The sequence below is a fragment of the Hetaerina americana genome, unplaced genomic scaffold (assembly GCF_022747635.1).
Source record: "Hetaerina americana unplaced genomic scaffold, ioHetAmer1.1.p SCAF_265, whole genome shotgun sequence".
NCBI classification, from domain to species: Eukaryota; Metazoa; Arthropoda; class Insecta; order Odonata; family Calopterygidae; genus Hetaerina; species Hetaerina americana.
The window spans coordinates 20,519-44,310 of record NW_027286836.1 but is presented as its reverse complement, the minus strand read 5'-3'; the positions used below and the strand labels follow the sequence as shown (position 1 = coordinate 44,310).

The following is a 23,792-nucleotide window of genomic DNA, read 5'->3' as shown; positions in this document are numbered from 1 at the left end:
TAATGGTATATATAAGCTTACTATACTTAAGGTCATCCAACTTCAGTCCAACATGGAGAGCAAAGTGGTCAGAGAATTGGTGCCTCATTTGTGATCACAATAAATGCTAAGTTAGATACTACCAAGTCAATAAGGATAGAACAGTGAGAGGATATTTTTATAGGATTCTTGCAGACTACAATTTAACCGTTAGAATGAAAGTGACTAATTCATCATACAGTGCAGATTTACAGAATGAATCAGAGTAAAAACCAGCAAAAATTATTGTTATCAATTTTAGTATTAAACATTAACTGAATGGAATCACTAAGATAATTCTTTCTGAAACTGGCACATGGCTATCTTTAGGCAACCAGTAATCCTATGTGAGGTTTTTTCAGCCCGAGTATCACAGCAGCACACATATACATATTTTTTCAGTAGAGCTGCCAAGTTTATCAGATGAAATTATTGTTGATCCATCACATCACCACAGCTAATGTAAGTTCTGAAGAATGATTAATATAGTTGATTTCATACCATCATTATAATAACACCTATTGGTGTATGTAGCAGACAGTATTCGGCCAGTAAAAGGATGTCAATCTTTATTTTCGAGGGTAAAAATACCTCAAGATCCATTACGCTATTTCTTATAAATTGAATATTTGAAAATGAAAATTTGAGCTTTTTATAATTATTTGACTGGTTCATGAATTACATTTCATTTTCTAGGATTGCATAATGCTACATCTCTGATTGGACATGATCACTCAAGAAATACTAAATTCTAAACTCCTAAGGAAAACTTCTAATTGAAGGTTTACACCACCTTTCAACTCCAACTTTCAAATATAACTTGAACAAGCACAGTCACAACACAAATTAACTTATTATATACCAACAATATTGTATTAATATTGTTTATTATTGCAAAGAAAAAAGTACACACTTATCACAAATGATCAGTACTCATATTTTATAGTGTGTTCACTATTTTTCATTCCCCAGAACTGTGTAATACCATAGCATACACTGATGTATAATAGTTTTTATCAAAACCTGCGATTAAATCAAAGAGAGGAATAAAACATATCTTTTCCTCTCAAAGAAGCAATAACATCCAGTCAGGTAAATGGTTGACTTGGTAGCATATCCATTCTTATTCTGGATATTGCACAACAACCAATATTTGGAAAGACGCACATAACTGTGATCAGTCGTTAAGTATGTTAAAATCCTTAACATCCAAAAACCTACCCATTTCACTTTAAAAGTTTGACCATCATATTTGCCAAAAAAAACATCAATTAGTATGCGTCCACACGAACTGATTATTCAAATTCTAAGAAACAGAGAAATCTGCTGCTGGAATACTTGTTAAATTTGGAACCAATAACTCACCACCCAATTTTAGACCCACAGTATTCCTCAAATTATTCAAGCAATTGCTTAATAAATAATTTTTAATTTGTTTCTGGCAGTTCAGAGCAATATCTGGAGGTAATTGCTTTAAATGGCAAGCCACTAGTTTTCCAAAATCCTCATATTCATCGCCGCAAGTTTCTTGGGGAGAATTCCACTCAGCTTTATCACTTAAAGCGATTTGTGTTTCATTAAGTAGATGATCTTGATCAATTACTTGATTAGATGGAATGGGTTTCTGTGGTTGGCTTTTAGGGTTTTGGGAGAGACAATCTTCCTCTTCAACATTAAGGTCACCTGCTCCTTGAACCGTCATTTCCAGAGGCACAGATTTAACAGCCTCTGGAACATTTTCCGTCACTATTTTTGAGTTTGCATTCAGATTATTTGCTCCTTCTTTTCCCACCAATTCCTACTCGAGAAAAGACAAAAAATAAATACATCAAAAAATAATATGAGGAAAATCGATAACTATAAGGAATGTCATGCACACCATTCATTCAAAAAAATATTCTGCTCATAAAGAAACTAAAGATCTCAGATGGTTCAAAACGGTGTAGAAGTAGAGAGGATAAAGATTTGAGGACATTATATATTTCCAAATAGACTGAAAATCTATTCACTACTCCCATTATAATCTATTTACTAACCCCCCCAAGCCACTGCAAAGACATGTGGCAGGGGGTGTTAGGCTACCAGCCATTATCCAATTCAACACTTCCACATAGCACATTGTGGCCCAACAAAAGGGCATATGGCAGGGGGGTGACTGGACATCACTCATTATATAAATTACAATTATTATATCACTAGTAACTAATACATCAAGAAGAAAAATAAGGAAACCCTACATGGCAGTCCCCCATGCAACACAGTCACTTGTTACCAGTTGGCATTCTACTCATGCAGAATGGACAATTCATGAAAACATTAGATCTGCAACTTTATCTAGACAAAACCCTACCACCTAGCCTGAGAACATCTGGTGGGTGGCATTAAGCCTTAAGTAAGTTAGGAGGGAATGTAACTCGTGTGTTCCGCACTACTGTTGTCAGAATCTACCCATCCCCTTCTTAGAGTTTTCCCCTTCATTTGCTGTTGCAAATAGTGAACGAGAAAAACGCATGCTTGAATCTATTCCTTTGGTAGATCTGCCTCTTTTATTTTGCGACAGTTATCCCCTGTTTATGTAATTGGGGGTTGAAACATATCTTCTATTTCGAATGTAAAACAACAAGATTGGTATCTTGACAAAAGATGAAATCTTGCTCCTAGTCTTCACACATCTAAAGGTTCCCATCCCAGATGTTGTTTTACTATCATAGGAATTTTTTCATGAATCTATAACTTGCTCAATTCTGTAATCAGTGTTTCTTGAGATGGACCCCCATATGCTCGCTGTATACTCTATTTGAGGTCTTGCAAAAGAGAAGTAGTACATCTTTACTTTTTCATTGCTACGTTTTCCAACTATATGTTTGACAAATGCCATCATCTCAAGGACCCTTCTGCAAATAGTGCATGTGTTTCCTCCATGAAAGATCTGATGTAATGGTGACACCAAAGTACTTAATGTGGTCTGTGACATTTATCCAATACCTCAGTGTGTGCAAGTTTGTAAGTCTGCTGGTGTTTTTCCATTTTTCAAGGAGTGCATAACCATACCTTTTTTAGTATTTAAATCCAAACCCCATGCTGTACACCATTTCTAAATGTTCATGTCAAGTCAATGTTTATTATGTTGAACACTATTACCCAACAGATTAGTGCCAATGCCAAAAAGTCTTGTTGCTTTTTAATTTTGAGGTGATAACATTTGCCTAAATAATAATGAGCAAAGGGTTTATGACCCTACCCTGAGCAACGCCAGATGTTAACTGTACATAACGCATTCATTTATTCTGAAGAAGTTAGGGCAGCTTCCAGCATATGAAGAATGTTGCAGCTCTTAGAGTATCACTTCTTGTTTGGCAGTAAATGTCTTCAGGAGTGGACTATTTTTGCGACTCATCTCATCATTTTCAAGAAACTTGTTACCTCCCCCTTACTACTTTGCATAGCCTTAGTACATACTGAGCATTGTTGAACAACAGAAATAGTGAATTTGTAAAATATCACTCAATAATGGAATACATCAAATTGGGTCAGAAATAATTGATAAATGATGTAAACATTTTTATTTTGACAATAATTTTATTATGGATGAAGCTTTAGCTTTGCTATACAATGAACTTAATAATACAATTACATTTATATAGTTGTGCCATTCAGTGATCATGAATTTTCACAATTTTGTGCCCAAGTAAAATGAATTATAGGAATTATCTCAGCTTACCAAACATTTGCTAATATGAGTGACCTATAAGGTTGAGGGGGAAGAACCATAAATATAGAATAGATCCTTACCACCCATATATTAATTTGAAAACTCGCAGATAAACCAATATGAAATATTTTCACAAAATCACCAAGACTAAGAATGAAAGTTAATTATAATCCAGTACATTAATCATACACATTATTAGGAATTTTTTAATACCTACCACGGAAAGGCCATTCTTCAAAGTAGGATTAGACCCAGGAAGCAAACGAGGTACAGGGCCAAGAAATGAATAGCATTTTTTTTCAAAGTGGCACTGACAAATGTTGAAAATTCCATCAGGCTTACTTCTCTCAGCAAATTTTGCCCATTTTTTGTACCTAATTATATCACAGAGAAAAATAATTAAACAAGACCCGAAGACAAGATGGCATAAATATCTTTAGTAGGTGTTCCCAAAGATTTTTGGAATAGTATGAAAAAAAACACAATTCTACATTAATTTCTCATCATTCAATCTTTATTCCAATATAAGTTGTCCATTGCTTTTCAATGCGACAAAATGTACTGAATCTGGAAATAGTATTGTGATCAAGAGGAATATACATGTGTATTAGCATAGATACCTGCTTTTTGAGAATTGACATAAAGGACCTCACAGGAACCCATTCCAAGTCAATTGGGTAAATATAGCACACTTTTTAAGCAATAAAAAACAAAACACAACTAACATGCATGGGGAGTTTATGATTTCTGGAAAATTTATAGAGATGCGCATCCAGCCATGTACCAAAGTAATTTAAAGCTCTTCCCCTTCAGGAGACAGCAATAGATAACCTTGTACTAAAAAGCTGACAATGAATATCTCGGCTATCTTAGTAAGCATTTCAGTTGGTGCCTCATAAGGGCTTTGAGAGGAGATGAGGTAATTGGCATCATCTATAGTTTTTACCATCACTTCCCTCCCATGAGGCTACCTGGTTCTGCCTCCATTACCCACTCTCCTTCCAAGATCTGAGCTTCACCAGCATAGAGACCTTGACTATTCTTTTATCTACCAAGGACAAAACCAAACCAAGGAGAAATAAAAAACTGAAGGGAATTAAAATGCTTACTCAGACAGCAAGTTTAATCGGCATGCCCTTTTCATCACCAAGAGGAAGCAGACCTATATTAAATTTGCCAACCAAATCCATTATGAATAGAATACCTAAGCAAAACATTTGTAACATAACATGCAGGACAAGATTAAGATGTTTCTTCTTTTTGAATCATCCCTGAAATAATTTCAGGTTGATTTTTAATGCAGCAAAAAGAAGTAACATGTTTTGGAGACTGGCTTACTTGAAAAGGTTACAGAAATGCAGACCCCTCCTAATAAATGCATGTAACTTCACAAAATGCAAATGCATTTTAATACTTAGGGGAACAGTTTGAAATAAATGGTACTTTTTTTCGAGTAACAATATACGATCATGTCTTCAAATTTCACTGCACTTGTATTTAATTTTATTTGCACTTATAAACTGGTAAGTCTTCCAGTTTTGGTCAGGGATTACTCTTACCCTAAAATCATGATCAATCAAAATGACGTGGTTCTTCCATATAGATTAATGCAAAGAAGAACTGAACTTAGCAGAACACAAATGAAATGGGTGACTCAAATTACTTTAAATATATTAAGTGCATACAAACAGATGCTTCAGATCCCCCAAAAGATGTTCTTACTATCATAAAGAGTATGCTAGAACTAAATCCTATTAAAAATGTCTTACCACCACCTGAGTCATTCACAGAACAAGTGACGCTTTTGAGAAGTGTCATTGTTCGGTGGTCGATCCTTACAATTCCAGCAGTTCAAATGAAAAGAATCATGTAACTGTCAGAAACCAATCATAATATTTTCCAAAATGGAAGAACACAGTAAATGAAGCACAGCTGTATATTTGTTAAGTAAATGATATAATAAAATGACAAAAATCAGTGACATTTAACACAATAATAAATCATTCACCACTCTTGATAAAGAGACACTTTCTCTCACATTCTTTCCTGTACAACTACTACAGGATAAATAGAGAATCAAATACAGCATGCTTAGGACTCTTATCTGCAAGACTAAATCAATATTTCTACAAGGTCAATTTTATCAGTACATAATACCTAATTATATACAATACTACTTGTAAAGTTGAGCCAGTCACTGGTAACAAAAGACATGGAGCAACCCTTTGAAATTCTTTTTATCATATATTTCTTTTAATACATACTATCATATCGTTACGACTTTTCCATTCATGCATTTTGCTTCATTCTCCCTTAGGGCTAGCCTTGTTTTCATTCATCCATTTTTGCAGCACCTCAGACAGCACAGCCAATCCGGACGCAGATGGCCGCCGCAGGTTGCGGGCAGTGTGCAATATCTGACCCTTGCCGTGTATTATTTGTTAATCTCACGGGTCATCACCATCTTCTCTTTCCATCTGGTGCCGTCACAAGCATGAAAGCATGGTATGCGGCGATGCAAAAACAGAATGCTGATGGATGAAAACATACCTTAAGACTATGGAAAGGAAAACGAGTGAGTTTTCAGTTTAACCCTGCGCTTTTTTAATTGTATATTAACATACTAATTGGAAAAAATTCAGGTCACAAGCAGTTACCTAGCCGAGTTTCAACAGGACAAAATCTGGCGGATGAGTCTTCTCAGACCGAGCCCTGATTTATATTTATGAGCCGTGGAAGTAAAAGCATGTGCCGCAGCCACCTAGGCTTTGGAGATGCATATATGTATAAATCAGGGAGTAAACAAATCACTTGTCATTGTAAATTTGACCAGATTTTGTGTTGGAAACTCAGGGCCAGCAGCAATAACAGATGTGCCATGTGCAATACCATGTACGCCATGAGTACTGAGATCCATGCCTGAAGTAGAAAGCCATTATTTGAACAGCTTTGTGCTTGACACCATTATACAGGTATGCTACAACTAATTGTAAATGGAAGTCTTCTGGGAAGAAAAAATAGAACCTTGATGATGCAACATTTAACTAAAGAAGACATCAATAGGGAATAATCTAATTCCAGATGATGTGCAATTGTTCCAAGATATTGCCCAGTTTTCTTCACTTACAGAGGTGCTATGTTTGACAAGGGCAGAGCTGAAATAAAGGAGTCTAAACTGGGATACATTGTAGTTGTGCAATGTTTGCCAATACATAGGGAATTATTCAAAGAATAGTTAATATGTGCGTCTTTGTTAACAATTTTTTATGTCTGTCCCACATTTTCAATAACTCTACCCTCTGTTAACCTATACACTCGGTATTGTGCTGACAAGGACAGGAAATTATTCCTGAAATTTTCAAAAAGTAATACACACGTGGTAGGGGAGAAGTTATACTGTTGGCCGGGATCAATTCTCTCAGGCGGTACCAAGGAAAAACTATCACAAAAAAGACCTTCTCTACTTCTCTCCAATAAATAAAATGGATGAGGAAATAATGTTCACCATAAATGAGTATAAAAAATTATACTGAAACTAATCAATTTGTAATTACGATCAAATTACAAGGGGATTGAATTTTCTGACATGATTCTGTATACATGCATGGATAAAATGTGTAAAATTAGGAAAAAAGTGGCTTTCAAATAATTTCATAGATGGTTTTGTATGGATATATTCTATATAAAGAACACAGCAAAGAACCTGAAATCAACACTAAAATATGCAATAAATATAATTGAGTACTTAGGTAATGAGTTTATTCCGAGAAGAGAAAATACAGCTAATTGGGAACTCAACAAACAAATGAAAACAAGATGCTAATTGTTTTAATCACATTAGTAAGAATAAAGAAAAGATTCTAAATCATTTGCTGTGAATGTAAGTCTTACCTGAAGAATGTTATGCCACAGTGAAATATTCTATTTCACTTAGTTTTAAAACTCATGAATAAAGAAGATACTTGAGTCAAATTTAGATGTTAGGGCATCATACAATATTTTATTATTTGCAAATATATGATAAATGTACATGATATGGAGTAGCATAATTTTTGAACCTCTTATTTTTTTACGATTTTTTAAAACATTTTAAAAATAAAAATTAATATCCCTAACACACAATCATTTCCACTGACTGTACACCTCAATAAGAACAGACTGCATTGACTTTTCATCTTGCTCATACCCTTCGACAAATCTGGATGATATGGGTGACCCTTTGGGTGAGTTTCATCCTTACCTATCACACCAACTTTCAGGTTGATAACAGTGGTGGTGGATAGTCATCCATAAAAAATATATTTTAGCAATTGACTAAAAACATGTAATATAAAACATCATGTCTTTTCAAGAATGCAGTAGGAACCATTAAGTCATTTCCACCAATGTACAAAACATTCTTCAGAAATAAAACTACAGTAATCAACCCAAAGGGTGGTTTGATGGATGCAGATCAAGCTCATCTAGTAATAGGCCCAAATGCATGCGAAACTCACATATTATGGTGGTATGGGGGCCACTACCTTTCCCTGCACTGTCCATGGTTTCCCAGGGCTAATTACTACCTAAAAAATTGCACAGCTTGTGTGAACCTGAGGGTGCCCAGATGCATCCCTGGGAATTAAACCCAGGTCCTTTGGTTAGTGATCCAATGCTCTAACCCTGGACTACCACACCCCCATCTTAGGAAAATGATGGTTCAACATGGCATTAGCTCAAGATGTTGACCAAAGCTAAGCGACAAAAAAATAGAGACAAACATTACCTCCTTCCGACAACCTAAAATAATGAATGGTTTTGTTGGCGAAATGACGATCCACTGTTGATATAATTGATGAATATCAAGCAATCATTGCAAGTTTCAGGTATGTAGTTACAATTACTTATTCTTCAGGATTTCTTCACCATGTCAAATTATCCTTCCTCCTTCACATAGTTCAGTGAAGAACATGCTCGTGGAACTGTACGTCAATAATAGGATAGAGATTTTCAGAACTACTCCCATTGTGAACTTCCCCCCTTAATAAGAAAAGCCTTATGTAAAATCTTACTTGATAAGTCTGATGTAAATACCGAAAATAATTGAAGAACCTGTCAAACACTATGTGCACTAAATACCTTTATGGCATCATGTTTACCTAATACAAAACCTCAACTTAACTTTTTAAAAGAATACTAGGCAAAACCGTAGAAATAAGTGAACGAAAAAATCGAGGAAAATAAAATAATATAGAGAGAAATAAATAGTTATGTTTAATATAATAAAGAGATCTCCACTTTTAGTAAGAAATAAATATGGAAGGGATACTAGCTAAAAGTCACCAAAGTCGGTTTGGAATGAGTCTTTTCCCTAGGAACGCCTAGTTTATGAAGGTATAATACGAAAAATTGTTTGAATCAAAAAGTCAACTACTTATGGAAGATAGCCGAGTAGACAGTGAATAGGCATAGAATAAAAAAAACTTGATATTACCCCTACATTCAGAAATTAGCAAACACCTTTACATCCGTTCCCATACCCTTCATCTCTTTTCGTTCTTGAGTTTCCTCAATATATACTTGGTCATCAAGTTCGCACCACATCATGTTTTACACTGCTTTTGGACCTCTGGGAGATTACCCATTTGTACACGTAACTCATATGTTGTTGGCCATTGCTATTTCAATACTTGGAAGTAGCCATGGTCAACACCATTTAGATTAATGGTATATTTGAATGTTAAACATTAAACTTGGCCATCAGACCATGTTTTCCTCCGTTTTAAACTACGCATTAATAATTGTCCACCATAATTATAAAAATCCCTGTTCAACTATATCACACTATAATTTCAAGCACATGGCATCCATTACGTAAATTTATCGCATATACTCAGGCATGTCTGGCACAGGGTTCTTTATCAGTGACAATACCTTACCTTCCTCTACAGCGCATGGGACTCCTGTGGATTTGAACATCTTTCCCCGTATTATTGCAGTTGGGCACAGAGCACTTATATGGGGCTCTTTTGTACACATATTCAGCCATAATCATTAAAAAAGAATTTCTGTCGGAAATGAAATTTTTCTTCAACTAACCTCTTCCGAAACCTGAAACGTGCACGGAATTTTTGCCAATACACGACAGCTTTCATTAGTCTGAAAAAATTTTCCTAGTTTATTCATCAGTTCACCTAATATTAAACCTTACCGAGACAAGAATAATACCGTGGCCAAGAATACTTCAGCGACTGTGTTATAGGACCCATGAAATCCAAATAATTAACTATGATTTCGCAAATCCCCAAGAATAATTCAGAAACGGAGAGAGAAAGGCTCTTTGTTTACTACAGAACTAAATATTTTCAAACGCCATCAACTTATCCCTTGACATTATAACTTCAACTCGCAGCTACCGGCACAACGGTCGCCAATGGTCCTATCCAGTCCACTCATTCTTCCGTTCCCTGTTTATGTCTGTTTCCCTTTGAATCTATCCGTTGTGCCGTTCCGCTCTGTTATTATTGTTACGTCTTCCTGTTTACTAGTCAGCGGTGTACATAATAAACGGCGGAATAGTGAAGCAATGAAATAATTATTTTCTTATTCAGAAGTTCAACTTGGAAAAAGCAGTTCGTATGAAGAAGGACAGGAAATATTTTATGAAACGCTGCCGTCTCTGCGGTCGTTGTTACGATGGTGCAATTGATATATTTTCAATCAAAGAAAAAAATTTGCCGGAACTCATAAACAATTGTCTCAATATAAAGGTGAGAAATTAATTTTTGTCTATAAGGTAAATATTACCTTTGCATTGTTTTAATCTCTGAACTTTACAGGTAAGGGAAGACGACGCTCTCCCGAAGAAGCTATGCCAGTTTTGTGATAAAAAGTTGATGTTATGGGAAAAATTCAAAAATTTATGCGAAAATGTTCAAGTGAAGCTTATAGCAGATTCTCTACCAAAGAAGATTGAAGTGACGAAAAATGAAAAGAATGGAAAAGCCAATGGGACACTGGAAGCTAACTCTATGGTCATGAATCCCAGTTCTTTCGAAAATATCGCAAAAAGGAAACCAATATGTAAGACAGATGATGAAAGAAATGGTAATAATGTTAAGGCTACTTCTGAAACAGTGCTGCAGCAGTGCGATGTGGTCACTGCGGGCACATTGAACGAAGACGTTGAGCAGGATTGTAAAATTAATTTATCTAGTCAGAGTAGCTACAGGTCAAAATTAAGAGGCGCAGACCAACTTATATCCGACATACAAAATGTTTGTGACCCATCAAAATTATCACCGGAGGCAGCTCTCTCCGGGATTATTATTAAAGAAGACAGAAAAGTCAAGGTTTCAGGTATTACTGATCAAGAGATAAAGGACCTTTATGATACCCTATCAATGAACCTTAAATCTGAGGATACCTCGGATAAAATGACTACAATAGAAATTAACAAAAGTGATAGTTGCATCGATTCTGGAAATGAAAAAGTTAGAAATAACCTTATGGCGAAGAAGTTGCGAAAAAGACAGCAGAAAGAATCAAAGCTGAAGAACAAAAAGAACAAGCCTCTTCAAGAATACTGCTGCCAAGTTTGCAAAGAGGTTTTCCATTCGCAAAAAAAATTGAGATCACACGTCAAATCACACTCAGTTCAGGCATCTGAGGCGAACACACAAAAGAGGTAATTGTTTTCACATTTATAAATGAAATAATGTTGGTTCATTGCTAATGCAGGTTTCATAGTAACTGATGCTACCTATACAATACAGTATGTAAATATGCATCATATTACTCTTCATATTTGATGAAAATGTGTCCACTTACGTTTCAGTCCTAACGTTCTAAGGAAATTTCAGTGTCCTAATTGCCCGAAAAGATTGACTACTGCTTTCAACCTTCATCAGCATTTAGGCACCCATTCCGAAATTTGTAATTATTGCTGCCATGTTTGTGGTAAATTATTTAAGACGAACTCATCTCTTTTAAATCATTTAAGAGTCCATGTTTGTGATGAAATGAAGGAGAGTGGGAAAGATTCAACAATATTAGGTGAGATAAGTATGGAGTAAACATTTATTATATAGAATAAAACATAGTGTTTTTGCCCAGGTTAAATTTGTTTGTTCATTAAGATTTATTTTAGCATTAATACACATGTAGATTTTTAGGTTTGAAAGAACATATTTTAGAGATAATTATTTGATAATAGCTCATTTATTCCTCACAAAAAATTCAGTTTTGCAGTGTGGAAAAATATGCATATGTTTTTCCTTGTTACTGTGTATGTTTTAAAAGGGCCATCAGTCAAACAATGATGCAAATGTATTTGCTCTATACAGAATTGAATTTGGTTGTGTTGCCATAATTTCTTATAATATCATTCCCCTTGTTGATTTTGAGTCTAAACTATCTTAAACCATGGTGGTGTCTTTTACACCTGAAAATATGTCACAGTGACTCTGATGTTTTTTGGATGTCTTCTTTAGTTTTCTGAGCAAGAAATATGATTTTTGACAATTTTTAAAAATTCAAAAATATTTTTTTTTAATTAATAAAAATCTCTAGATGTCAATAAATGTCTTCAGTCGTCCACTTGAATCTAAAATGCTCAGCTCATAGCATTTCAACCCCTACTATGGTCCAGCCCAATAAGTTTTCATTAAAATTGGTGGTTTTCAGTCAAAAGGTTTGAGTCAAAATGCTTCTTTTCCTGTGAAAATATGTTAAATGATTCTCTGAAAGATGCCCTGCATTTGTAACTGTTCACTTAATTGTTCTAAGTCTTACTGTTCTGGCAAAATTTATTCTTCTGCTCTCTGTTTTCTTTCAATGCTCAATCAGTATCAGTTTTTATCATTATCGATGATGTTTTCACATTTCAGATATTTATACATTTCAGTGATGATTAGTGTCACCCTATTTCACATACATATGTATGTGGTGAGTGAAATGGGCAGAAGTAGAGCATCAATGCCCATAATAACTCCTGCCTTCATGTTCAATGCTGAAGAGATGATTTTGATCAAAAATGTATGACATTGTCAATCTAATGTATTGGGAAATCTTAGTGATGAAATCATTTTGTTAAGGGCAACACCATGCCTCTGATAACCCCTATAGCAATGCTGGTGGGAGCAATAATATTTGCTCCTGGTAGGATCACCCATGCCAGATAGGTCAAAGGTTAGGAGCCAGACAAAAGTTAGTCCATGCAGCGTCTGTTCCTCAGTCAGGCAGCTACAAAGGCATCTGACTCCAGTGGGGTGACCATTGAGTGATGGTGTCTTGTAAAACCACAATTGAGGAAGGCAATGCAAAGTCACCTCAATTATTATCCCATGCACCAATGATGAACATGATTGTTAGAATGAGTCCTGGCAACTATAGGCCAAATTGGCTGTGTTTCATGCCTGGCAGTAGGAGAGGCAAGGCTTCCTTGGTTGTCACCTCACAAAATCCTTGTAAAGTGAAAGCAACTGTAGCAGCACAGAAGATGCTGAAAAGGATGGAATTAGTTAGAGTAGGAACCTAGATATTTGGACAATGCTGAGGATAGGAAAATTAGAGAATGAAAAATGAGAGATGTAGAGAGGAAAAATAGATGTTTAAGGGCTGTGAGAGGTGCATGCATGAAGTATAGTGGGGATTACTGGAGAGTAATAGAGAGTGGAGTAGAAGAAAGCCAGCTAGGGATGGCAATAATATTGAACAAAATGGTTGGAAGAAGTGTTGTAAACATATAGCAAGCAACAGATAGAATATCACTCGGAGAAATAAAAGCAGAACTTGGTCATTGTTCAGGTATACATGCCACCGAACAATCATCAAGAGGAAGAAGTCGATAGGATGTACAATCAGTTAGAGATATTATCGTGGGTGTTCCTGCAGGGAACTGTTTGATAGTGATGGGGGATTGGAATGCGACGGTAGGCAAAGGAAGAGATGGTGATGAGATGGGGGACTATGGTTTAGGTACAAGGAATGACCATGGGGAGAAAGCAATTGAATTCTTTAGATGACAGTGGTCAGTCATCACCAACACTTGTTTTAGGCACCACAAAAGGTTCATGTATACGTGGAAAGTGCCAGTTGACTCAGGAAGGTATCACTTGGATTATGTTATGGTTAGGCACAGATTTAGGAATAGTGTGATCAATTCAAACAGTTTTCTGGGAGTGGATGCAGACTCTGATCACAATTTAGTGCTCGTGGAGTGTAGCGTCTGATTCAAAAAGTTAAAACAAAGAAGAATGTTTAGGAAATGGAAGTAGAAGTAGACTGTTGAAAAAATTATGAGTGAGGAAAGAGATCTGAGAGCACGTTTAGAAAAAGGATATTGAAAGTCATGAAAGAAACTATAGGAATGGTAATTAGGAAAATGTCAAGGAAACCATGCATTACTGACAGGATGATTAGAAAGATAGATGAGAGAAGGAAAAGGAAAAATATAAAAAGAGTTAGGTATGAAGTGGTATAAAGAATCCAATAATAAATTGAGGTACAAAGCAAGTAAGGGGAAAGAAACATATTATAGGACACAGTGTGAGGATGTGGAAAGTTTGCAGAGGATTAAATTGGTGCGCTGTCCTGGGAGGTGAAAGCACTGTCAGGAAGTAAGAAGAGAAAATCATTGAAAGCAATCAAAGATAAGGCAGGAAAATTATTTGCTCACATTTCAGGCCTTTGATTTGATATTGACTGATACATTTAGAGAATGAAGAGGGTTAATTTTACAATTGTATAACTTAGAATTATTTGTCACATTACTTGTTTTTGTCTCAGTAGTGTTTTTATTTTCTTTCTAGCAAATGGACATTCAGTCAAACTCTATCAGTGTCAAGTGTGCGACAAAAAATTTAGGCAGAGTGGGCATTTAGCCAAGCATCTCAAAATACATGCTGGTGAGTTTGCACCATGTCAATTACGAGTTAATTATTTATGTATGTATGTATATGTGCGCTCCTTATTTAGAAAGCTTGGGCAGACATGGAATTAATTCTATTCCATTGTTAAGTTTGCCTAAATTTATAAGGTTAACACTTTTATATCTTGTACAAATTTCTTAATTTTAAGGTGTACGTCACTTTACTTGTGGTGAGTGTGGAATGAGTTTTTCAGAGAAATATCAGCTTCGTAGGCATGTCGGTGGAGTCCATGACAAAGCGAAAAGGTATACTTGCAATGTCTGCGGAAAGCAGTTTCTTCACTCTCACAATTTCAAGAGTAAGTTCTAAATTTGTTCTACTGGCTTTTTTTGTGTTAAAATTGGGATCTAATATTTTGCTCTAATTTGCACTTTTCTAGGTTAAAATTTTTGTAATGTTAACACCAATTCAAAAAAATTAATACTTACAGTTCTCATGCATTGTCAGTGTACTACCATTACGAGATACATGAATTTTCTTCTTAATGTCTAGTGCATTGATGATTCTGAGCTGAGTTAACTGGAATTACCTGTCAATAATATCAGTTTCTTGATCAGCAGGCTCTTTTGTCGTCAGTGTTTTCATAGCAGTTGTTTCCAGTTACCACGTACATTGAATTATTTAAGGATTAAGTGATGTAGGAAAACCTGTGAAATATAAAGTACATCCTGATAATCATTCATAAAATGTACATTATAGTGGGAACTTAGAAAGTTGTTTTGTCTTATGTCAGTCAGTCATCTGCGGAAACCAATCAGTCGATGGAGTTTAATGAGCGTATAAAAAATTATTGAAATGTTATAAAGATATGCTTTACCTATGCTTAACCAGAATGACTAATGATTGTTAGGGATGTATGAAAGGTTATAACTTAATCATTTTACTACTATTACTAAACTACAGCCTAATATACTTTTAAAATATTATAAAACTTGTAGTAAATCAATTTTATGCTTAAAGTGCATATGCTACAGAAATTTCTAAGGCAGTAACTTGGCAGTTGGAATCAAAATTGTGGTAAAATAGAATATTGTAAAAAAGTGGATTTAATTTCTTTGAATATGTGAAAATTGGACAGTATGAATGCATGTACTGTTATTTCGATGACATTGGTACAGCGACAAATTCATGATAATTTAAGCCCAAAGGTTCTGGTTTGTATTGAATTTTATTCCCTATTATGTCTAATTAGGAAATCTTATCGTTTTATTTTTTGCACAGGAATACTGTCTGGGATTCAGAAATAAATATCTTTTAAGGTGGTGCCTTTTAATTTCTTGTTGCATTTTCATTTCAGTTTGTGGGTGTGATTTTTTTTAGCCTGTGTATGCATGCGTGCACAAGGGTGTTTGCTTGTTTAAGCTAACTAAAGAAGAAGCTGACTAATTTGCGTGCACTGTGAAATTTTTGAGCATAGAGATTGCAAACAACTAAAAGTGTTATATCATTATCAATTGGTGTTCACTAATTAACATAAAATTATTGCGAGTTTCCATGCATCTGTCTACCAGTTAATTTTATTTGGGCTTCATTTATTCAATGAATATGCCAAGCATTTTTGTGGGATTTTGGAGCTCTACTCCAATGAATGCATGCTTCTATTGTTGGTGTTTACTAGTGATGGGACATTATCCAAGTGTGAGCCTAATAGGTACTTTTGAAGTAATCAAAATACTTGATACAATTATCTCAAAATAATTATTTTAGTTCTGACTTCAGAGACATTTTAAAAACTGATTTTTTGAAAGGTGTCTTTAGATTCAAACAGAAATACTGGATGTATGCTGTAGTAGGTGGATATTTTACTGTCATTGAACTGATCTTAAAAAATAAATTTCGAACATGGAAGAAGAACTTCAACTCACTGGGTTTGCTTGTGTAAGAGTTAGTACAACCACATCAAGCTTTCATCAAAGGAGTATTGTTTCATTAAATCTATACAGTATGTAATTGGTCATATTATACAGAAAAAGACACTGAATCAGAATATCCAACATGTCTTAATGGTTGTTTTCTTTTGCCATAGTTTTAACGTGTCTAGTAGATATTTCATATCTAACCTAATTTTAAACTGGAGTCATACCCCATTCCCCATTACACTTCATTGAGTGGTCAGAGATATTAAATGGTAAGGGAACTTTCATCAGGATGGTGAATGATTCAAAATTGTGCTTGACCTGGTTGTGTGCTTCCCTTTTAACTTGTCAATGTGCACTTCCATTGTGGGAAAATTTGTGTAGTTGTTAGAGATGTGGATGTTTTATATTTTATGGACTTAAGTTAACTGGTTGAAAACTAACTTTGAAAACCACTATCACCTAATTATTCACATGAAATCACTTTGATATGGGAACATACCCATACTTAGAATTTCCAAACTTAAACCAATGGCAAAGGAGATGTATAGGAAGATTTGTCTGAAGGAAAAGAAAATATATTAAGAGGAAAGAGGCAGGGAAGAAAGTAGGAGGAATCGCATATTGATAAGATTATAAGGAACATGGATTTTGGAGGCAATTATTGCATTCTCGTGTAGGAAAGGGTTTCAGAGCAAGGAGGTGTAATAAAATGGCAACAAGCACTTAAAATTTCCTCATGGGATTTTGAAACAAAAGAAGGTAGTCATTTAAAAAAAAACTGAACTTGAAACAATGCGGTAAAATAAGTAGATTTATGCACAGACATCAACAGGTGCACGATGAATAGAATTATCAATTGTTTTCATTGAAGCTCATTGAATTACTTCTTATGTTGAGAAAATTTCCATCTTTTGAAAGCATAGATGTGACCTTAATTCAAAAGTGCTCGATTTCTTCACAAAGTTAACAATGCCCCAAGATGTGTGCCCATTCTGTATATGTGGCAAAATTATAAAAACAAATAATACTATAGGGACCTTGTGGTAATTTCCTAGCAATTAAATTCAACAGGTCATGGGCTATATACCACTTACTCAATTTGTCTGTGAGAGATATTTCAAAGATTTAGAGAAAAATTAATATTAATCTTACCCAGTAAGTTGAGAATTCATATTATTGAAACACTGCTTGTGTGGTTGATGCTATTGGGTTACTTCCTTGAGGTGATGGGAAAAGGGTTTATTTTCATATCGTCATAGGAGCTAGTAATAAGAATTTTGCACAGCATCCAGCAAAATTTACTTAAGAATTTAGCAAACTACAACACTATGGTTTAAATTTTAATATGGTTAAAAAATTAATCATTTCTGGGCATAATAGTTTCCTGTTAATTACTCGCTCTGAAAAATTATGGTATCGATCATGATAGTAGAGCAGTTGTATCAAGTATCGTGTCACTTAAACTGCTCAGGTCAAATGAGTACAGAGGTCCCATCTCCAGTGTGAACCTGCATTAACTCATGTCTCTAACCATTCTGCTTCTCCTTCTACTAACCCTGGTTTGGTCTCGGAAGATCACGCTTTACAGCATGATGGGGTCGCGGGTGTTTCTTGTGATGTGTGTGGAAAGACATTTTTGACAAGCCAAGCCATGAACCGTCATCGCCGTCTTCACACAGGAGAGAAACCATTTTTGGTGAGGGAATTCATTGGTTCTCAGATCTCTTTTCTATGCATAAGTGCTGCATAAAATATTTAACTCATAATTATATAACATTGTTCATTTTTAATTATGTACATTATTAGTGGACTGTAATTATTAACATTGAATGTGACAGTATTGATAATAATGGACATATTTCTTGTTTTATTCATATTCTGGTCAATCTTCACTTAGTGTTTAGACTTAGTGTTTAGAAGCATGTTTAAATGGAGTTTTTCTTTACTCATCCCCAGCATTGCAAATCCCTATTTCCAAGTGTAATCCCTCTTAATATGTTGTAAACTATTTCAGTGGGATCATAGACGGCCATTTAATATAGGTTGCAATGTGTGAGCAATAAGGATATTAGTCCTGGTGCTAATTGTACTCCCTGTTCATTTTGTGATAAAAGCATACGGGTGAAACAATCGCAACGCCATGTGTAGTTTTGTTGGTTTATTCTGTGTACAGAAGTAATACAATCTGAGTTGGTTATAACATATGTATATGGATGTCAATATTCATCAAAATATCAGTGAAATTATGTACAAAAAGAAAACTGTTAACTTCTTGAAACACTCCACAGATGCCAGCTAATTCACCAGTGTGAGATGTGAATAGTTGACCAATAAATTTTCCAAAAACAAGTTGCCTGGCCATAAGGCGTGGAAAAAATCTAAAATGTCCGATGCATCCCATAATCTAAAACATTTAATGGTAATCGACCATTAATTATCCCTTTTCAAAATTTAATCAAGTGTCTAAGACTGAATTTCTTGGAAAATCGACTTTCTTCTCACAAATGGAATATGTGCCCACAACAAAGACCTTCATCTTGGTGTACAGATGACACACCAAAGTTTTCTGGTTACTCCTTCACAATTCCATCAGGCTGGATGATGGTTTTGCTGGCATTGCAGTCAGTATCTGTGGACCTGAAAGTTCTGGCTGTAGTATCAGCAAAACCGTCGTCCAGCCAGCAGGAACAATGTGGGAACCAAAGAAACCTGGGGTCAATGGAATAAACATTTTGTGATACAGTTAAAGTCATCCCCAGAGTGTGTAATCAAAAATTCAAGTGAGGTGGTCAGTTCCCAATAAAAAAATAGTATTGCCAAAAGTTGCATTTGCGTTTCCAATCCTAAATGGCCATCATTTTAGTCAGTTTTGCCAGTTGGTGGTTGAGAAAATTAAAATTGAACTTAGGCCAAAAATTCATGTTGAGTGGTGGCAAATATTATGAACATCAAAAGGCTTAGTGTGTATACATACCATTTCAGATAAACTCCGTGGAATGTGAAAACTTATCTTTTGTTGTAATATGTCCATGTCGCCAATAAAAATTTTGTTTTTAGAAGTTTTTCAATTTTCTTTTTACAACTGGAAATCTCTACCGGCTCTCACTTAAGTATTTGGATACAATTGTGAAACCTTACAACAATTGCATTTCAAGTAAGACACCCTTCTTCATGACCAAGTACATTGGCTGTTGCCTCAATAAACGTATCAGTGATGGATGGATAAATCAAACAACAAGGGACTTCATATGATATCCATCAATTTGTAAGTTCTGTAATAGGCACCTAGGAGACCAATGTACTTATATCACTGCTAAGTTAAGAACACCATTTTCATAAACTGGATATTGAAAATAATACAGTACTTTCATAAAAATTTACACCAATATTGTTGGGGTCTTCGGTGGATGTAACATGTAAGTCTGGTGTCCTGCCGTGGTAGATATTTGTGGCTACTGGATGTTGGCTCCATTTTTACGTTGTCTTTGAAAGGTTCAAGATATATTGGCACCAATTTTGATGCTTTTATCACAAAGTGAATTTTTTTATCCTAATTTTGTACCGTAGCCATTAGAACTATTCAAATTGGCACTTTTGGTATAACTATAACAATTAATAAAATTTTTAAAAATGTACACGCATAAAACAAAGAAATATTATGTATGCATTTAATAATCATGCCTTTTTTCTGTGGAGCAATGATTTTTTTGACTTGACTACAACGGTGAATGGAGACTCAATATTTAATTTACATTATTTCTATTTGCTAATTTTTGAACATGCAGTGTGACATCTGTGGGAAAGCATTCCGAGATTGCAGCAATCGTAAGAGACACAGGAACAAGCACATCAAGAAAGCAGAGGAAACATTAGCTGCAAAGAAACCATCCCCAGAGGAATCATCTAGTCCTCTCGACATAATTGACGCAGCCATGGAATCTAATGAAAAATCAGAAGTGGACAGAGGTAAAATGGCGAAAAGTGAGAGCGTCCAGGAGTCTGAGATTTCAGAGAGAGTTGTATTTGATGGCACGAGGAAGGATCAGGAAGAAGGGAAGGCCAAGAAAGCTTATCTTGATTTAAAGACTTATTTTGAGTCTAACGACGTAGTTTCTTTGAAAGATGAGGTTGAAGATGAAGAAAATGTTGAATCTCCTTTGGATATCATTCCATTGAATGGCAATCATAACATCAGTATATTGCAACAGATCCATGTCGCTGGCAAATTCGATGAATCTTCAAATTCAGGACCACTTTTTGGCGGTGGTCTCTTTGGGGAAGAGCTGGATTTGAATCCCGAAAGTTTGCTTTTGATTGGAGACGGGAGAATAAATAACAGTTTGATGGAAGGAACAGAGAGTGATGGGGAAGTAATTAAGGATCAGTTGGTCTGGGTTCCTTCGAATGGTATACAAAGTGATACTGCCCTCAGTGGCATTCACTGTGGCGATGTTGCCCTGAATGGTATTCAGAGTGGGGACATATGCCTCAATGGAATTCAGCAGGGAGATATTGGTCTGAATTCAATGCAAACTGGTGATGTTAGTGGTATCTTAGAGACGGGAATGGGATTGTGTGGTGAATTCGATGTGAATTCTGCGATGGAGCTTGATTCGGAGAAAGATGAATTGCCGGGTGATTTTCCTTCCATCAGCGAAATCAAAGCTGTGGAAGAGAGTGACAAATCTTCTGACAATGTCCTTCGTCTTCAAGTATGTATACTAGTCTGAAGTGGAAAAAGTAAATGATCTCATTATATGTTTTTTGCATAAATATATTTATACATCATTGGTGGATTAGTGTGTCCTCAGTCACTATCATAAGACAGTTAGGTTTATGTGAGCATGAAAGATTTTCAGTGAATATTCTAACATTTTCATTGCTTTGTGGATCTTTCTTGAATGTGCAGTTTGACTAGCTGACGTAAATGGGGCTTTTAATGCTGGTGTTACATTTCAAAGATTGTACTTATCTGCATTTACCATGCACTAACCCTATAGGTGCAGATTTGCATTAATATACCCCATGTTTGATGTTCAATTTGGGAGGCAAACCCATGGATTTAGTGTCTATGTATTCATGTCGCTTACAAAAATCTTCACTGTAGATGTCGCCATTCATTGTTGTTCATAATATGTCTTAAAAGAAATTAGTTTGATGATCAGAGAAGTTTCCTTCAAGGCAAATGATGTGTAAATGGATGTTTGTAAAATCCATCAGTTGGCAGGAAATATGTATAGATTTCGGGGAGGCATCAATGTTTGAAAGTCTCCGGGAGAAGATTTTGCTATTTGGGGATAAAATTCTGTGCGGAGCATGGATTTTAAATACCTTCGGAACCATATGGGAATGACTTGTTTAAGATTGGAATCAGTATTACAATGGAAAGGGTTTAGTTGATGTCAACAACTGAGGACACACTTATTTTGTTCAACTTGCTGTGGTGTTTTTATGCAACTTTTGTTAAAGAATTTACATTCATGCAAACCTGTATCCATTGGACTAGTCATTTTTTTACAACATATAGGACAATGTTTGTTCTAGTAGGTACTTATAAAGTAAATTTTTCAATGTATTTATTTTATTTATGCATGCATTATGTATTCTGTATACTTAATGTATTTTCCTACATGCTGTGAGATGTTTAATGGGAACTGTCAAAATACCAGTTTCTAAAATAAAACTATTCTGTGAAAAATGCAATCATTTATTTCATTCCCAGCCAAAAAGGCCTCACTTTATCAACCCAATCGAGTTACATAAAACCTCTAGTATGGGCAACTTCTTTTAAGGACCTAATAAACTATTAACGTTTTCAAATTCATCTCAGGAAAAATGCTCACCAGTATTTCTTCCATTTTACTTGGAAATAATTGTTTGTTGTTAAAAAAATGGATATATTTGTGTTGGAATGTACTATTTTTTCTATGTGCTATTGGTTTTACTGGCTACTGGATGGCCAATAAAATTCAATCATGAGATGCCCTGACTTTTTCAACTTTCACCAAAAAGTCCCAGATTTCATGAGGGCAAGCTCAGAGAAGTGGCATCTGCTGGAACTAAGTCACCTAATTTATGAGCCCCCTACTTTGAATTTCCCTTAGCATGGGAAAGGAAATAAGGAGAACTTAAAATAACTGATTTCCCCATTCATAAACTCTTCAATTGAAATTACATCCACATGGGTATATCTCAAAGAGATAATGATAGAATTGATTCGCCTGCAGGAAATATTCTGTTGGTGAAAAGGTTGCACATTCCACAAGTAACATTGATAATAGTTCATAGTAAAACCACGTCTGTAACCCCATGCTAGGTATTTACTTTGAATCTGACTGTTACGAAGATGCAAAAAGCTTATCATAGTGGAAACAATCTATAAAAAGACAGCACATATTTTTCAGCGAGAATTTCGTAATTACTGCATTGTTATTATTAAGGTTTCACTAAGATTTGAAAAATTAAATTTCTACCTCCTTTTCGTCCCAGATCAAGAAAAGGCACAATTCTAAAACTACTAAATACCCCGCTAGTTGCTACAAGGGCATGTGGCATGCTAGGACACCGCTTGCAAAATAAACAAAAGCATGCCAATCCACACCCAGAGTATATATCCATGCAAAGCCCATTATAGCATACACATGCAAATACATATACTAGCAACTAACACATGCACATGCAGCTATGAATGTACCGAATGTCTACTCAGGGTTTAATCTTGTCATTGGAATAAACATAACCATTTATCTTTCCACTCAATTTTATTCGGTACAACTAGTTTCGACGCATCTGCGTCATCCTGAGGTACCTAGTTAATAATGGATTGCCACCAAATTAAACCTGAAAACTTTGAATATATTTGATCTTGTCCTCGATAGTAATTGTCTTCACTATTTATATTGTGACTTTGATTTCTTACTATTAGGATTCCTGATTGGCCAAGGCAAGAATGAATATTTGTATTTATCTCTACTGGAGTTTATCACCCTCCTTATCTTCCTGCTCTAACCTACCCAAATAATGTGGGGCCATAATAATTCAATTAGTATTAGGTAAACACACTGAGGTAGCCTGTTCATAGGACTTCCGGCTCATACAGATTATCGACACCGTGACACCCAAGCTTACCACCATAGTAATTAAACAGGTAGTAAGATTAAAACATTAAGAGGAATTTAAAAAGTTGCAATTTTTCTTTCCATATTAATAATAAATTTTGGAATCTCCCTAATGTCTTTTATCTTCATATTGCAAAAACTTCCTCTTCCTTGCACTCCATTAGTTCTTCATCAT

The 23,792-nt window shown here is 35.2% G+C and overlaps 2 protein-coding genes across 5 annotated transcripts; one reads left to right on the top strand and one right to left on the bottom strand.

The window, feature by feature from the left end:
* Nucleotides 1-826: 826 nt before the first annotated feature.
* On the bottom strand, nt 827-10,143 carry LOC139689647 (uncharacterized). Of its 4 annotated transcripts, XR_011701346.1 has the most exons (5): nt 9,921-10,143; nt 9,649-9,820; nt 5,995-6,207; nt 3,948-4,104; nt 827-1,816 (listed from the first exon to the last, which is right to left on the bottom strand). XR_011701346.1 is itself a non-coding variant. In XM_071586827.1 (4 exons), the coding sequence occupies exons 2-4, from the start codon at nt 9,762-9,764 to the stop codon at nt 1,325-1,327; spliced, it is 765 nt and encodes a 254-aa protein (XP_071442928.1). In that variant the 5' UTR covers nt 9,765-9,820; nt 9,921-10,143; the 3' UTR covers nt 827-1,324. The 4 variants fall into 4 exon arrangements, 2 of the variants coding, with proteins under 2 accessions (XP_071442928.1, XP_071442929.1); XM_071586827.1 differs by lacking the exon at nt 5,995-6,207; XR_011701345.1 differs by lacking the exons at nt 9,649-9,820; nt 9,921-10,143 and having other exon boundaries at nt 5,995-7,211.
* A 137-nt stretch (nt 10,144-10,280) lies between these two features.
* On the top strand, nt 10,281-22,143 carry LOC139689649 (zinc finger protein 37-like). The gene is made up of 7 exons (XM_071586834.1): nt 10,281-10,479; nt 10,549-11,396; nt 11,547-11,764; nt 14,521-14,616; nt 14,789-14,938; nt 18,074-18,195; nt 20,285-22,143. The coding sequence occupies exons 1-7, from the start codon at nt 10,348-10,350 to the stop codon at nt 21,227-21,229; spliced, it is 2,511 nt and encodes an 836-aa protein (XP_071442935.1). The 5' UTR covers nt 10,281-10,347; the 3' UTR covers nt 21,230-22,143.
* The last annotated feature ends 1,649 nt before the right edge of the window (nt 22,144-23,792 follow it).

Bases quoted from the DNA above. Each gene is read 5' to 3' on its own strand.
- LOC139689647 (XM_071586828.1), bottom strand. From the start codon at position 9,764: ATGATTATGGCTGAATATGTGTACAAAAGAGCCCCATATAAGTGCTCT. The intron at 4,105-9,648 runs GTAAGGTATTGT...TGATATAATTAG, and splicing joins CCCATGCGCTGTAGAGGAAG to GTACAAAAAATGGGCAAAAT. The intron at 1,817-3,947 runs GTAGGTATTAAA...TTTCTCGAGTAG, and splicing joins TGAAGAATGGCCTTTCCGTG to GAATTGGTGGGAAAAGAAGG.
- LOC139689649 (XM_071586834.1), top strand. From the start codon at position 10,348: ATGAAGAAGGACAGGAAATATTTTATGAAACGCTGCCGTCTCTGCGGT. The intron at 11,397-11,546 runs GTAATTGTTTTC...CTTACGTTTCAG, and splicing joins GAGGCGAACACACAAAAGAG to TCCTAACGTTCTAAGGAAAT. The intron at 18,196-20,284 runs GTGAGGGAATTC...TTGAACATGCAG, and splicing joins CAGGAGAGAAACCATTTTTG to TGTGACATCTGTGGGAAAGC.